This window comes from Sphaeramia orbicularis, chromosome 13 (assembly GCF_902148855.1).
Source record: "Sphaeramia orbicularis chromosome 13, fSphaOr1.1, whole genome shotgun sequence".
Taxonomy (NCBI): domain Eukaryota; kingdom Metazoa; phylum Chordata; class Actinopteri; order Kurtiformes; family Apogonidae; genus Sphaeramia; species Sphaeramia orbicularis.
Genome location: NC_043969.1, coordinates 35061061 through 35076845, shown reverse-complemented (window position 1 = coordinate 35076845; position 15785 = coordinate 35061061). Strand labels below are relative to the sequence as shown.

The following is a 15785-nucleotide window of genomic DNA, read 5'->3' as shown; positions in this document are numbered from 1 at the left end:
TCCACTGGAGTGATCAATATGCATGAAAGGGTTAAACCATCCATTTTATTTTTGAGCAATTAGATGAAAGAAAACCATAAAAATGATACTAAACCTGTGTAAAATAGTGAATCAAATCAAAGCATTTGCACTGTATCAACTATTGCATAATCTGCTTTGTGTTCATCCAGTAGTTTTTGTCCCTCCTCATACCCTGTTGTCGTCCTTTCAACAGCTCATATATCTTCAGTTCCTTCTCCATCAGTGCTCCCAGCAGTCGGAGTTTCCATACAATCACACCAACTTTTCCTTCACACAAACCGGTGCAGAGTCAGCCAGTGTGTTGCTGCTGTTTCCTAGCAGTGCGGCTAAGACGGTGGAGTTTACCGAATGTAAGAAACAGCAGCAGTGTTTTTCCAATTAGGTTTAAAGACATCGACTGATCCCGCTTGGCCCCGTCTTCAAAGTCTGTTTAATTCACACACAGTTTTATACACATTTACTGTAACTCTCATCTCTACGGACCATCTTTATGTTGTTTTGATAATTGCTGCTGTTGGTGGCTTTTGGCAAGAAAACACAATAAGGTCACTTTCCCCAAAAAGAACCAAATGTGGTCATGAGAAGCCAAAGTAGGAACTACAACCAAAGATGAACAGACTAAAGATCCAATATTCCAACCTCTGACCTATGGGTCCTTTTGGAATGGAGAACAGAGTCTCATCTGTTTGGTGGAGAAGAGGCTCAGTTTCCTGAAAATGGTTGATTGTGTAACAATCAGACGACTTCTGCGGAAAGTGATGTTCTGTGGAAGTCAGTCCCCGTCGTTCGTCTCGCTGGTGTTTAAGCGCAGGTGGTCGGACTAACACCAGTCCACAAAGTCCCTGATGACCAAACTGTACTCCAGCTCGTTCCCCTCAGACGCACAGTCAACAATGGCTGAGTCGTTGGAGAACTTTGGAGATGACAGCTGCTGGTGTTGTATGTGAAGTCCAAGGTTTAGAGGCTGTAATATGGAAGTAAATCTGTCTCGTCAGATTTTGAATTAGAAAAGCCACTGAATTTCTAGCACTGAATTTTTTGCACCGAAATTAAGTATCTGAATTTTTTGTCTCTGAATTCAACTATGTTCATAAATTTAGAATAAAAAAAAATCCAGATACTTAATTTCAGTGCAAAAAAAAAATCAGATACAAAAATTCAGATACTTAATTTCAGTGCAAAAAAATTCTGATATTTAATTTCAGTGCAAAAAAAATTCAGATACTTAATTTCAGTGCAAAAAAAAACAATCAGGTACTTCGTTTCAGTACAAAAAAAATCAGATACTTAATGTCAGTGCAACAAAAAGTTCAGATACTTAATTTCAGAGAAAAAAAAAAAAAAAAATTCAGATACTTAATTTCAGTGCAAAAAAAAAAAATCAGATACTTGATTTCAGTGCAAAAAAAAAAATTCAGATACTTGATTTCAGTGCAAAAAAAAAAAATTCAGATACTTAATTTCAGCGCAAAAAAAAGCTCAGATACTTAATTTCAGTGCAAAAAAAAAAAAAAAAAAAAAAAAATCAGATACTTAATTTCAGTGCAAAAAAATTCAGATACTTAATTTCAATGCAAAAAAAATTCAGATACTTAATTTCAGTGAAAAAAAAAATCAGATACTTAGTTTTAGTGCAAAAAAAATTCAGATACTTAATTTCAGTGCAAAAAAAACAAAAAACAAAATCAGATACTTAATTTCAATGAAAAAAATTCAGATACTTAATTTCAGTGCAAAAAAAATCTGATACTTAATTTCAGTACAAAAAAAATCTGATACTTAATTTCAATGAAAAAGAATTCAGATACTTAATTTCAGTGCAAAAAAAAACAAAAACAAAAAAAAATCAGATACTTAATTTCAGTGCAAAAAAAAAAAATAAAAATCAGATACTTAATTTCAGTGCAAAAAAAATCAGTGCTAGACTTCAGTGGCTTTTATAATTCAAAATCTGATGAGCCAGATTTACTTCCATAGTTTGACCACTAGGCGGTATCACTTTTAATTCTACATAACATTTATGAACTGTTACTGTCCTCTAGTGGTTATTTTTATAAACTGCAGCGCATTACATTTACGATAGTGGCGTTAATGCAGCATATTAACACTTCCGGTTTGTACCTTCAAAATAAAATCCCAGCCCTTTAAACCAGTTAAAGCCTACGGTTAAAGGGTGGGCATAAGGAACCCTCCGCTACGCTTTATGTTCGAAAGGTCGGAAATGTGATGATTAATCTGTAAGAACTGTTACTTTCTCTCTGGGGTACTGGTGACAGTTGACCGTAGACATCTGCTGATAGAAGTTATCCAATTAAGAGACAGGAATTCTTTGTGGAAAAAGACCACAGAAGTGCTTTATTGTTTGCTAAGAGACAGCTAGCATCACTTGGCTAACGAAGTCTTCGCAGTTTTCCGCTTTTGGAGGTAAGTGTAAGAAGATACCTGTAGCTGAAGAAGCTAATCCTTTCACTTTTTATTATTATCGTCGATATTCGAATGTTGACGTTTATAGAGAAACATCATGGCGTGACTGTCAGTTTGTGTTAGCAACTTTAGCATCACTGTTAGCTTGTTTTCGACCTAACGTTAGCCGACTTTTTTTCCCCCCACTGCTAACCACACAGTTCATAGTCGGAGCACATTTGACAGGTCAGCATTCACGAGTAATGCTATTAACTTAATCATTTAACTATTTAAACTCTTGTGGGTACATTTTTAATAGCTGAGTCACTGATAAAAGTAGTGACCGTGTGATTGGAACTACAACACGTGAGGCTAATGTGAAGTTTCATTTCAGAGGGAATGGAGAAAGCTAAACAAGATGCCTTCGACAATGCCAGGCTTCAGGTGATCAAAGATGGCTACGAGAGGGCATTTGAGTGCATTAATAAAGGTCTGACAGTAGATGAAGCAGGACAGAAAGCTCAAGCCTTGGAGCTTTACAAGAAGGGACGACAGCATCTCCTCAGGGGCATCAGTGTCCCCTCACATGGAGAGGAATGTGTGGGCAGCTCCTGGGAATCAGCCAGACAGATGCAGAAAAAGATGCAGGAGACTCTTGATAACATCACCACACGCCTGGCCATACTTGAGACCAACTCTGATCCTGCACCTGGACCTTCATCGAGCTGCAGCGGTGAGTCCGGACCCAGCAAAACAGCAGAAAACCTCTACCCAAACCTACCCACCAAAGAGAAACCAGACAGACCACCTCCACCAAATGTGCCTTCTGCTAATGGCCTTGCTGTAGGTCCATGTTCACCAAGCAGACAGTCTGTGGGTCCAGGTGAGCAGCCTCCAGCTTATTCTCCTCAGGCAGCTGATGGCCACATGTCCATCTCCTATGGGACGGATGCAGGGGAGATGTCACTGGTTGGGGATGAGTTCTACAGTCATACCACCAACTCCACACCGTCTCCTCAAAGCATGGGTGAAGAAGGAGAGGAGCTGCTGTACATCCCACACGGGGTGCAGATATTCTTCGTCACACCTGAGGGTCAAGTCAGCGCTCCCTCGTACCCGGGCTTCCTCAGACTGGTGAAGTTCACTAGTGACAGCTCTGAGAGAATGCCCAACCGACCTCCAGCATTTTTACAGGTAAGACTGAGGGTGTATTTTGTAAGTACAAACATTTCCCCCTGGTGTTTCTGTGCATCTCACCTCTGTCTGGGGTCTCTGCTCATTCATCCATTTACACTATCTTTTTGCACATTCCCAGTTGGAATATTTATTTTTGCACCTTCCATTTCTACATAACAGTTATTATCCAGATTCTACCCAGATCTTTTTATACTTCTGATTTATAGTGTGCAGTGTATAGTGTTTGCTCTTATGTTATATTTCTTTTTACTCATGTTTGCCATGATTTTATAGTATTATTGAATGTGTGCCATGCTGCTGCTACACTGTAATTTCCCAGTTTGGGATAAATAAAGTGCATCTATCTATCTATCTATCTATGCACATGTGATATAGTAAATGTTAGTGAATGCTCTGTCACCAGTGACCTATGATCTAATAACCTTTAACCTGATTTTGCAAGATGTTCACTAACGTCGTCAAAACCTCCTCTACCAGTGAGTCATCAGCGGAAGGAGATAGCCCAGTTTACAATCCCTATCCCTCGGCCTATGGACTACATCATGTGAGCGAAGTTGACTCAGTGCCTTAATCCCAAAGAGTTTATGAACGTGATGTCACGGTCCTGGGAAGCTTAGATCAGGGTCATCAACAGCTCTAAATAACATAACAAAGAGGTGCCTCAGTTTTAATCCAATGAACATTCTTTTTTAATTGATAAATGTGGTGATGTTAGTCTTCCTCTTGTGGGTGGGTGGGGGGGGGGCTGCGATCATAGAGAAAGTGAAAGTATCTGAGGGTTTATAGTAGGTAGTTTAATGTTTTTATAGTTTTCGCATCTATTTTAGATCTATTATTACAATTATTAGATTTACTATTATTACTTTACTGTTATTAGTTTAGATCTACCACTAGATTGCTAGATTTATTGGCTAATGATGGTCTCATGATTTGCTAAATATAGGATGTTAAAGCCTGTATTTTCAGATTTATTTGTAAATGTGTAGGTTATATATAAACATTATCAGCACTACACTTAATAAGATAACTTCAGTCAATATGTGCTGATGTGTTCGGTCAAAAAGCAAAATCAGCATCTTATCTAACTCTGGGTTTAGAAATAGTCTGTTCCTCTGTTAAGGCGTTGATTTGGTGTGCTTAACGGACCACTGCACTGACAGCAGCAGATCATAAGACTGAAACTTGACGCTTCATTGGGGAATTTCCCAGGTGCTATTGGCAGTTGATGACTTCAGTGATTCACATGAGTGCAAGTAATTGTGTAAGCCCTGCTTACAGTGCTGCAGCCTATAATCCTGTTAGTTATGCAGCAGTTCGAAGGAGAGTGCGTCCTTTTGTTGATCTTCTCTAAAGATTTGTTGTTACACAAATCAGAGCAGCCAGTAGAAATGTCAGACGACTTATTTGGAGACTCACCCACCATTTGATTCGTCTTGGCATTGTTGTTTGTTCTTTACACGAGTACTTTTTTGTCTGACAACAGCAACAGAAATATCTGTTCTCTATACATATTTTCAAAACATCCTTTTTACTGTTTTGTTGGAGATTATTGATAATGTACAATCGCAGAAAAAAATATTAAACCATCAGAGGTCATCAAAAACAATGGTTATACAATCAAGTACTAACTCCTGTGTGTATCATGTGACTAAAACAGACAGAAAAGAAAACGTGGAATGCCTAAAAGCACTGTTTTTGGCAGTACAATGCCATAGCTGGTGGTGTAAGAACTTAAGTGGTTTTGGTTGTTATCAAGAAAACCATGGAAAATGTCTAGATATCAGCTCTTAAATTAAACTCTTATGAGCTGTTTTTGTTGTTATTATTATATTTGTCCAAACAAATGTACCTTTAGTTGTACCAGACATTAAAATGAACAAGAAATTGAAGAAGAACAAGGGGTGGTCTAAAAATTTTTTCCTCAACTGTACTTTTATTTTACGTATTTAATTTAGTCGTCCTCAACGTCAAAAAAGGGTTTTAACCTAAACAGATGGGACATTATGACAGCCCTTTAGTGAACCCATCGCTGCACATCACACACACTAAGTGGGCCAGACAAAAACCATGTAAAGTCGAAGAAAAAGATGGATCTGAGAATGAGAAATTTGACCATAGAGAACAAACTTCCTTATGTTTTCATTTCTGCAGCTAACACTAAAAACTGATTTTCACATAGAAGGAAAGTTGAGGTTAATTAAGTGTTGTTCAGTAGATAGTCGGTTAAATGGGTTAACTGTCTGCATGTTATATTAACCTCCTGAGAACCAGCAATGTATTTTTGTCCTCTGTAGGAAAAAACCCCGCACTCCACTACAAAGGGCATTTCATTAAAAAATGATAAAAGAAAAAAAAAAGGATGTGTAAAATCTGTTGCATCATGCTACTTCCAATCAAGGCAATTATTCGAAGTAAAAAGCCAAAAACTTTTAATATTTGATGTCTCAGAAGGTTAATATGATGTCAAATATTTTAACTTTGTACAGAAACAGATGATACAAATGTCCATCAGATCCCTACTTTTAGATTCTGTCCTTTTTCACTTTTATTTTTTTGAGTGAAGTTGACTTTGCTACTACTGCTTTTACCATAGTGTTTGTATTCCTTGGGTAATGATAGTGTATTTTTCGACCACCATGGCATCATACAAAAGCCTGTTTATGATCACAACAGCTTTTGAAAGTCATTTTCTCCACTTCTCTTTTCAACCCCTGGCAGGTGTGCGACTGGCTGTACCCTCTCATGGCCATGAACTCGCCGGTGTTGCTGTGTAACACTGGTGTGTTTATGTTTCCGGACATGATGGCGCCAGGTCCAGGCTACTATGTGGGGGTAGTGCTGTCCTCTGAGCTGCCTGCTGTAGACAGAGATGTGTTCCATGACCTGCTGTCCCAGATGACTGATCTAAGAGTCCAGGTCAGTGCTGCCACCCAATTGGCTCTATATCACAACACAAGTTTTGTTTTAAAAATGCAAATAGCCTCTATTTTGTAGCAGGTAGATTCAGGTAAAGGCCAGCCTCCACTTGATTCTGCATCTTTTATACGGTTTTCATGTAAAATGTATGTTTAGAAGCACTTGAAACCACAAGTTTTACAGTTACTTAGAGCACTATGCTGCCTTTGATACTACAGACATATAAGAGAAGATGCATCTGTATTTAGTGCTTTTTTTTTTCTTTCTTTTTTTCTATTTCTCTGAGGTTTTACAGTGAACTAGTACATTTGGAATTTTTCCCTTTGTAATTTGCTGATCGGACAATTATTTGGCTTTACTCATCAAAAATATGAATTGAGGGGACAGGCCTACTACCAGGATTTGCGACATCACAAACATTTTGCAGTCAGATAAGATCTCTTTTGCAACTTTCAAAAGGGTGATGTGGAAACCTGAAGCCATTAGTGCAAAAGGATTAAAGTTGAATTTTAGGGAAGCAGGAAAAATGTAGTGCTGAGCAGATAAAAGACTCTTTTAAGGACGAAATAGATCAAACTCCAATTACAATTCAGTAGTTTTATTATATCTTACAATAAATAATATAGAGCAGTGTTTTTCAACCTTGGGGTCACCTGGAATTCAAATGGGGTCACCTGAAATTTCTAGTACTTGATAAAAATAAATTACTAATAAAAATAATTTTTAATGATTCAATATAGATTTCATTCTAATTAAAACACCTCACACTTTTCCTAATAAAAATCAAGTTCAAATAAAATGCAGGATATAATATCTGAGAGGGCATATCTTGATGGACCCGATCATGTGACCGTATGCATTATTATGCTTCAACCTGCCCGGACACAGTCGCAGTCAGAAAACCAGACCGAGCAGAGTATATGTATGTATATAATACATTATATAGCCTAAATATCATCGAAAATTAACTTTTATTTGCAACATAGTATAACAAACTATTACATGATCAAAAACAAAATAATTTTAGCAAAAGACAAAAAGTTTCCATTTTGAATGTCTGGGGTCGCCAGAAATTTGTGATGTTAAAATGATGTCACGAGCTAAAAAAGACTGGGAACCACTGATATAGAAGGTGTCTTTAAAAACACAAACTCCCATTTCATATTTTTATTCTTCCATGATATTCATGAAAGAGAAATAAACCTAAGCCACAGCTGCTATTGTTTATGACACAAATCAGTGTATTTTTCTCACACAAGAGCCTGGATTGCTGGTCATCCAAATCAGTTCATCATAGAAATAGTAATTATCAATCATGTATATAATGAGATGAAGATTGTGCCATATGCTGGAGATGTGTAATTGTTCATTTGTGATTTGGATATTTGGTCCTCAAATGCTCTCAACCACACAGCATTAATAATCACAAACAAATTGTACAAGCATACGGAACACTACAGGTATTAAAATAATGCATCCAATTAAAAAGCTTCCAGTCACTGCTTACTTAATGTGTCAAGGATCTTTTCGCTGTTTTTGGTCTGGTGCTCCTGCTCCTGCTTCCCTCTGAGCTGGCACACTTCTCTTGTCCCTGTCTCAGCAGTGGAGGGATTTGAGTCAGACAGGTGAGGAGCAGTAATTAGATCTAATGCTCTTATGTTTGGCCATTAGAACAACCACAGGGCTTTAGCTGAAAGACTAGTGCCAGTTCAATCATGACAGAGATGGAGACGCTGGCTCAGATGGATGCCAAACAAGGTCATTTCTGAAGTATGCGGTGAGGCTAGTCATCACCTCTGATGGACCTGTTTCCCCGTCACCGAGTAGTAGGCACTTTTGAGTTGTTTTTTTGGGGCAAGTGAAGTTTTGGTGTTTTCAGCACAAAGGAAGACTGTTTGTGGGGGCGTTGAGACTTTTTAAAATGGCAGTCTGCTGTGACAAACAGTGTGTTGTACTGAAAGGCACAGAGTAAGAAGAAGAGCTATTGTGTGAACAGAGTGCTTTATCGGAGTTGAACGTCGTAGCACAGATGTGTACAATGAACACAGACCAGAAGTAGAAAGATTTAGAGTCACAAATATCCTTTGAATTGGTTCAAACTTTTACATTTTCCATGTGTCTATATGATCAGGCTCCAGATGAAGCTGCAGACACCATTAATCTCAGTCAGAAGGTGCCCATTGCTCCGGCTGAAGGGACAGCCCCAACGCCATCTGGGGAGGCATCAGAGGAGGGGGCTGAGGAGGATAAGACCCTCCCAGAGTGGAGTGAAAAAGTGGCTAGTGGGATCCTGACAGGTATGTTTACGCCACATTTTTTTTTACATGACATGTTCTTAGAAAAGGGTTGGGTCAAAGGTTCATAGGTTGACTCTGATGCCCTGGTGGTTTAAAGTCAGGTATACAGTCATGGAAAAAATTATTAGACCATTCTTGTTTTCTTCAGTTTCTTGTTCATTTTGATGCCTGGTACAACTAAAGGTACATTTGTTTGGACAAATATAATGATAACAACAAAAGTAGCTCATAAGATTTTAATTTCAGGGCTGATATCTAACCATTTTCCATGGTTTTGTTGATAATAACTAAAACCATTTCAGTTCTTACATCAATATCTATGGCGTTGTACTGACAAAAACTGTGCTTTTAGGCATTCCATGTTTTCTTTTCTGTCTGTTTTAGTCACATGATACACACAGGAGTTAGTACTTGATTGCATAACCATTGTTTCTGATGACTTTTGATGGTCTAATAATTTTTTCCTCAACTGTAGGTCATTTTGTCAACATCTATTATCTTTTGTGTCCACACACTTCTTCTAGCTGTACTTGATTACGTTTACAGAAAGTTTTTTTTGAAGGTAAAAAACTTCTCAGTGGCACATATGACCTTATCAATTTAAATGTTTCATCATGTAAAACATTATTTTGTGCAGTAATTCAACAAAATATGAGGAATTTTTACCTTATTGTGTAATAATTCCTGCATTTTGTACTCATTTGTAGCTTTTTATAATCCACAGCTTACCTGCAGTTTGCACTATAAATATATGTATTTATATTTTTTACACATCGTGGCAGTAATTACAAACTATTTGAATATGCATTTTGACTAAACAACAGACTTTTGCTAGTGTTTTTGGGAAGCTCTGCCAAAAGACCACTGCACTGGAAAATCCTGCAGCAAATAAGTGTGAATGACCTGTTTTTTATGAAATCCTTGAGTTTGGCTGTAGTTTTTTGAGATGCATATGGTAATTACAAAATCCAGCAGTCGTATTTTTTATGCTTCACACTTTACCTTTTTTATTACAGTTTTGTTGAGAATATTTTGTACTTAAATATTTTTCTTACTATTCCTTATGCTACTGTATTGCTGCTTTTTCCCTGTCGTGAAACTAAAGGGTTATGTTATCTTAACAAGATGCATTAAGTTAATAGTCATCTGTAGGCACAATTAAGTTAAATGAAATTCCCAAGTATGAAATTAGATCAGTGTTATGGCTGACTTTTACTATTAAAAGCTACATTAAAGCAATAACAAGATCCACTTTATATTATACATTATAATACAGCAGAACTCATGGACTTCATGTCAAAAACCAACCTGGAAAAATTCATTCATGTTTTTATTTCTGGCAGGGTTGACTACTGCAGTGAACATGTGAACTGAGCCAGTGGAGACTGCTCCTGTTGGGGGGAGCATGTGCGAGCTCCGTACTTACTAGTAGCGGCTAATATGAAGGTTGCTCACACTGCGGATTTCCACTCGTATTTCAAGACAAAAATTATCACAAGCCGTGGCTCATAAAGTAAATAACTTGTACTGTGAGGTTTTACTGTATTGTCCACTCTTGGTGACACCAGCTACTACAGATGTTTAAAATCACCTATCTGGTCCCCAAATACAGTCCTGGAAACAAAGAATACAACTGGTAATCTAAAGGGTTAAATTAAAATGTATCATGTTTTACTGATCTGACCTTTGTCCACAGTCACCCTTTGACCTCCTTGTCCTACCTGAGTGTAGTTTAGAAATGCTAGAGCAGCGGTTCCCAACCTTTTTGTGACTCGTGACCCCATTTTAACATCACAAAATTTCTGGGGACCTGACACATTCAAAACAGACTTTTTTTTTTTTTTTTGCTGAAATTAATTTGTTTTTGATCATGTAATAATTTGCTATACTATGTTGTAAATAAACGTTAATTTTAGATGACATTTAGTCTATATAATGTATATTATTATGAACGGAGCCAGAAAAGCCAGGTGTAGATTACTGCAATAAGTGAGAATTTTATTTTCCTTGGTCAGGATATGTACAGTCAGTCCAGCTTGGATTTACAAGGCTGCAAATTAATACTAAACAAACAATAACTCAAACTATGAATTATGAAAGAGCTGCAGCATCTGAAACCGACCACAATGAACATTTGAAAGATCAACAGTACCACAGAGCTTCAGTTTCAGCTTCAGAGTTTATCATGTTTTTTATGTATTGTAATTGTCTCAACTCACCATATATTTTTTTCTTAGTATTTTTTTTTTTTTTTTTTTTAATTATTATCAATTACTAGAAATTTCAGGTGACCCCATTGGAATTCCAGGAGACCCCACAGTTGAAAAACACTGTGCTAGAGACTGTAACATGAACATCCGTGTGTACACCTGTCCCTACCCTAACCCTATCCCCTCAGGCGCATCCTGGTTAAGTTGGGGCCTGGTTAAAGGAGCCGAGTTGACAGGCAAAGCCATCCACAAGGGAGCGTCTAAACTCCGAGAACACATCACCCCTGAAGACAAACCCGCCCACGTGAGCCCCACAGTCACCAAAGGCCTCCATGTCGCCAAGCAAGCAACAGGGGGAGCGGTCAAAGTCAGCCAGTTTCTAGGTACTAAGTTGTTCTCACTGGGCATGTTTAACCTAACTGTGTGTATTTTGCGGTGGTGGGTCTTTAATGGAGCTTTACTTTGTTCCTTCAGTTGACGGAGTGTGTGCTGTCGCTGGTTGTGTGGGCCGCGAGTTGGCTCCACATGTGAAAAAACACGGAGGAAAGCTGATCCCAGAGTCTATGAGAAAAGACAAGGATGGACGTTCTAACATTGACGGAGCCATGGTGGTGGCTGCCAGCGGAGTGCAAGGTAAAACACGCCTGCTTTTTTTTTTTTTGTTTGTTTGGTTTTTTTTTTTTTGGGTCTGAGGAAGTTTGTTTGATACATAGAACTAAATGTGAACTTGTGTTTCTCCCCAGGATTTGCAACGATGTGGACTGGTTTGGAAGTTGCAGCGAAGAACATAACTACGAGTGTAGCATCAGAAACGGTCACAACAGTAAAACATAAGTAAGTCCTGCATCCTCTGTTGAACACTAAAAAACACTGTCAGTTGCTGGTGAAATGTAAAATACAGCTCTGCAAATTTGTGCTCAACACTGCACGCTGAACAGGTTTTTGTTGTGTATTTTGCAAGTGACTTTTGCATTATACAAACAAAACCAAATGTGCACTCACTTACTATATTTTCCTCTTCAATTTGCTTTTCAGATTTAGGGGTCTACAAAACGTCTTTGACCCACCTAATGAGAAGAAGTGTACTTTTTCCTAATTGTACTCATCTGGTTAATGCTTTATACTACTAATCAAAAGCATGACATACATTGAATGGTTTAATTCTTGCACAAAGCACACTTGAGTAATTTATGCTGTACCGATCCACTACCCTTTCCCTTTAAATAGTACACAATGGTGATGCTTTCTCTGATTTCACTGGTTTCTAAAGAGAATTTCATCAGTAATTTGTGCCCGACTGTTCATTATGGTACACACTGAACCAATTCTTTATGTAAATATAATTGAGTATTGATTTCTGTGGGGTTTTCAGTTACAGTGTTATGTACTGTGAGACAAAATCTTCGATTTATCCTCAATCCAATGTAGGATTTAAAGCATTTTTCATCTTTGTTTCGAGGCATCATAAATTGCCAGGCAATGAATTCACTGCATTAGCCAAGAATATGTGCTGTCAATTTATTTTCAGCTGAGTATTCCAGAAAAACTACAGTATCGCAAGTGACGTTAAAGGTGCGGGAGACTTTCGTGACCAATTTTTCATCAAATCTCTAAAACCTCAGTCGTAGCCTAAGTATCACGAATCTGTAAGCCTTTCTGTGATTGCTCACCTGAATCTCTTGCATTACGGTGAACAATTTTTAAGTGCCATCCACCATAAAAAAACAAACAAAAAAAACATGTTTACAAACAGAGCCGGGAGGTAACTCAGGCATCTTCGGAATTTTGTCACAATGTGCATTGTGGGAAAGGGAGGTTTGTGCAGCCACCTGACAGTGGCAGCTGCTACAGACATGACGCGGAAACGGCAGGAGCTCCCTTCCCTCTATGCATATTCCTCCAGCTGTTTCCGCGTTTCAGCCGTTTCCGTGTTGTATTTGTTTCATCCATATAATACCATATGGTTGCGCTGCTGCTGGTTGCGTGAACCTCCCTTTCCCACAATGCACATCGCACCAAAATTCCGAAGATACCCGAGTTACCTCCCAGCTCTGTCTGTAAACACATGGTTTGTTTATGGTGGACGGCACTTCGAAATTATTCACCATAATGCATGAGATTCAGGTGAGTAATCACAGAAAGGACGGAGTCATTACGGATTCATGATACTGAGGATATGACTGGGGTTTTACAGATTTGATGAAAAATTGGTCACGAAAGTCTCCCGCACCTTTAATGAGGTTGGATGAAAAGGTGTAAATCCTGTGATGAAAGATTGCATCCAAATGGCCCATTTACGCTGATTTTGATTCTCAGTCATAAATGTCTGCACTTTGCATGTTATAATCCTAATCCTCTCCTTGTAATTCACATGCAGCATGGCATCTTTACGATCCTTGCACTTCACATTAATTCTTCTAAAATCCACTTTATATCGCCTCTCACTCTGACCTCTCGCTCTGACCTCTCACTCAATTTGACTTCTAATGAAGGTACGGGGCTGCAGCAGGACAAGCCACGGACCACGCCGTCAATTCTGCCATTAATGTTGGAATCACTGCCTTCAATATTGACAACCTGGGGGTTAAAGCTGTGGTGAAAAGGACTGGCAGGCAAACGGCGCAGGCCATCCTGGAAGAACACAAGCTCCAAGACAATCCAGAGAACGGGAAGCAAGTGGAGAAATCTGGAAAATAACCGATTGTGCCCTACCTATCCACCTTAGCATCGCCTTAAAAATAACTGGTATTCTTCTATCAAATAAATCTATATTTACCATCTTTATTTATAACTCATTATATATTTATAAGACAAGAACTGTTATATGCATATTTTACAGTTTGATACAGTTCACAAGCACTTTAAGCTTTACAAAAAAGAAGGAAAAGTGGACCTAGTGTCAGAGGACCATCAGATTATAGAACAAAAACAGCAACTGTGGTTATAAAGTGATTGTGCAGATTGGTTGGGGAGTCTGTGATTTTCAACCAAATTATGATCATTTATTTAAAAACTGCCACTTGTGTCAAAACAAGCACTCCATCAATGACTAAGGTAAACTTCATAGAGCATCTACAGAATGTATGTTAGTTTTTCCTGTCCTTTACAGGAAGTGCAGTTTATTGCCTTCAGTTAATAATAAATAGTGTGTTATAATATGTATATAAAAGGTATAATATATAACATGTACTGTATTCATATACTGCTGGTTTTCCTGTGGTGTCTAAAATACAATTACTGACTGACTACTGTGCCTATATATATATATATATATATATAAAAATATAAAATTATAGAAAAAATCAAATTATGTTAAAATACTTCCACTGCCCTTGTATTTTTGTTGGGTTTTCAGATACTTGGAGGTTGTTGTTTGTATCAGCGATGCTTACTAAAATATTAACTCTGTTTCTGCTTCGTCTAACTCAGTAAAAATAACTGTAATCATGTTAACCGTACTACAATCTGCAGTGCTGTCTATTACTATTACTGTTAAGAGCATAGATATATTTTCAAAATGTGCAGATTTTTATTTATAACAGATATCTAGATTTCACCATTTGAATGTGTAATACTTTAGGAAATGTGAATTTTGGAAGTGTGATTCTGGTTTTGTCTCACACCAGCTGTGTTTTGTTCTTTTACAGTCAAGGGATCTGCTTTGTTTCATACACTTCAGCTTTAAGTTTGCAGCAGTTGAATGTAATATCAGGCTCTTCTGTAGTCCTATATTAATGCTTTCCTACTTGAAATACTAAAAACTGATCACCAAATAAAACATTTTACGAAGTGTTGTGCAGTGTATTAAGATTTTGAATTCCTTACATTATATTGAATGGGTTTTATTTCCATATAACATGCAACATTACTACAGTGAAATGCAATTCGAGTTTTAGGAAGAAATTGAATTCAAGTTTAATTGTGCACCAGTCAGAGACGGAGCAGGAACTCGCACCATCTCATCTCTCCCTGCTGGATCTCTGTACATTTTCATTCTCTTCTCTGTGTTCGAGAATGTCATAAGCAGTGAAACAAGCATGATAGCTTTCACTGGTAAGATAGTTCAATGTACAGATGTGTGTGTAAAATGTGACACAGATGTACCTTGGAAGCGTTCTACTAAGGAAATTACACTACAATAAGTCATGCATTTAAGCTACTGTAGCTCTACCATAATTTGATCATTGATAACAGCCACAGACTTTTGTTATTTGGTGCAATTTTATTTTGTTATAACGGATTTTATACATAGTGTGATATGTCAAGTATGTCTTATTCTGGATTTATATGTCCATGTAATAAAGTCATGAAAACGTTTTGTACTAATAATAACCAAAAAAAAAAAAAAGCTTTTTTAAATTTCTATCCTGCTCTGCAACAGAATTGGATCAATGACAGAAATTGTAGATGCTTGTTTTATGTTCAGTCATTGATATCCTTCTTGAAAAAGTCACTTTTTTTTTTTCAGTTTTCTCTGCTGTAAAATAATCTTTGAATTTACTGTGGTGTTTCATGAACATCTGCATCAGGGGTGTCAAACTCATTTTCTTTCAAGGGCCACATTCAGCCCAGTTTAATCTCCAGTGGGCCGGACCAGTAAAATAATAGCATAATAACCAATAAATAATGACAACTCCAAATTTTTTCTATGCAAAAAATAAGATTAAATTATGAAATCATTTGCATTTTACAAACTATCCAAACAAAAAAGATATGAATAACCTGAAAAAAAATAAATTTC

General features: G+C 37.5%; 1 protein-coding gene and 1 long non-coding RNA gene across 2 annotated transcripts; one reads left to right on the top strand and one right to left on the bottom strand.

Moving 5' to 3' along the window:
* The first annotated feature begins 2193 nt into the window (after positions 1 to 2193).
* Positions 2194 to 14845, top strand: spartb (spartin b). The gene is made up of 8 exons (XM_030151800.1): positions 2194 to 2445; positions 2819 to 3618; positions 6340 to 6537; positions 8669 to 8834; positions 11233 to 11427; positions 11519 to 11677; positions 11788 to 11878; positions 13537 to 14845. The coding sequence occupies exons 2-8, from the start codon at positions 2824 to 2826 to the stop codon at positions 13739 to 13741; spliced, it is 1809 nt and encodes a 602-aa protein (XP_030007660.1). The 5' UTR covers positions 2194 to 2445; positions 2819 to 2823; the 3' UTR covers positions 13742 to 14845.
* LOC115431449 (uncharacterized) lies at positions 6337 to 8180 on the bottom strand. Its single transcript, XR_003937101.1, has 2 exons — positions 8045 to 8180; positions 6337 to 6561 (listed from the first exon to the last, which is right to left on the bottom strand). It is a non-coding gene; the product is annotated as an uncharacterized LOC115431449 (long non-coding RNA).
* Positions 14846 to 15785: the final 940 nt, after the last annotated feature.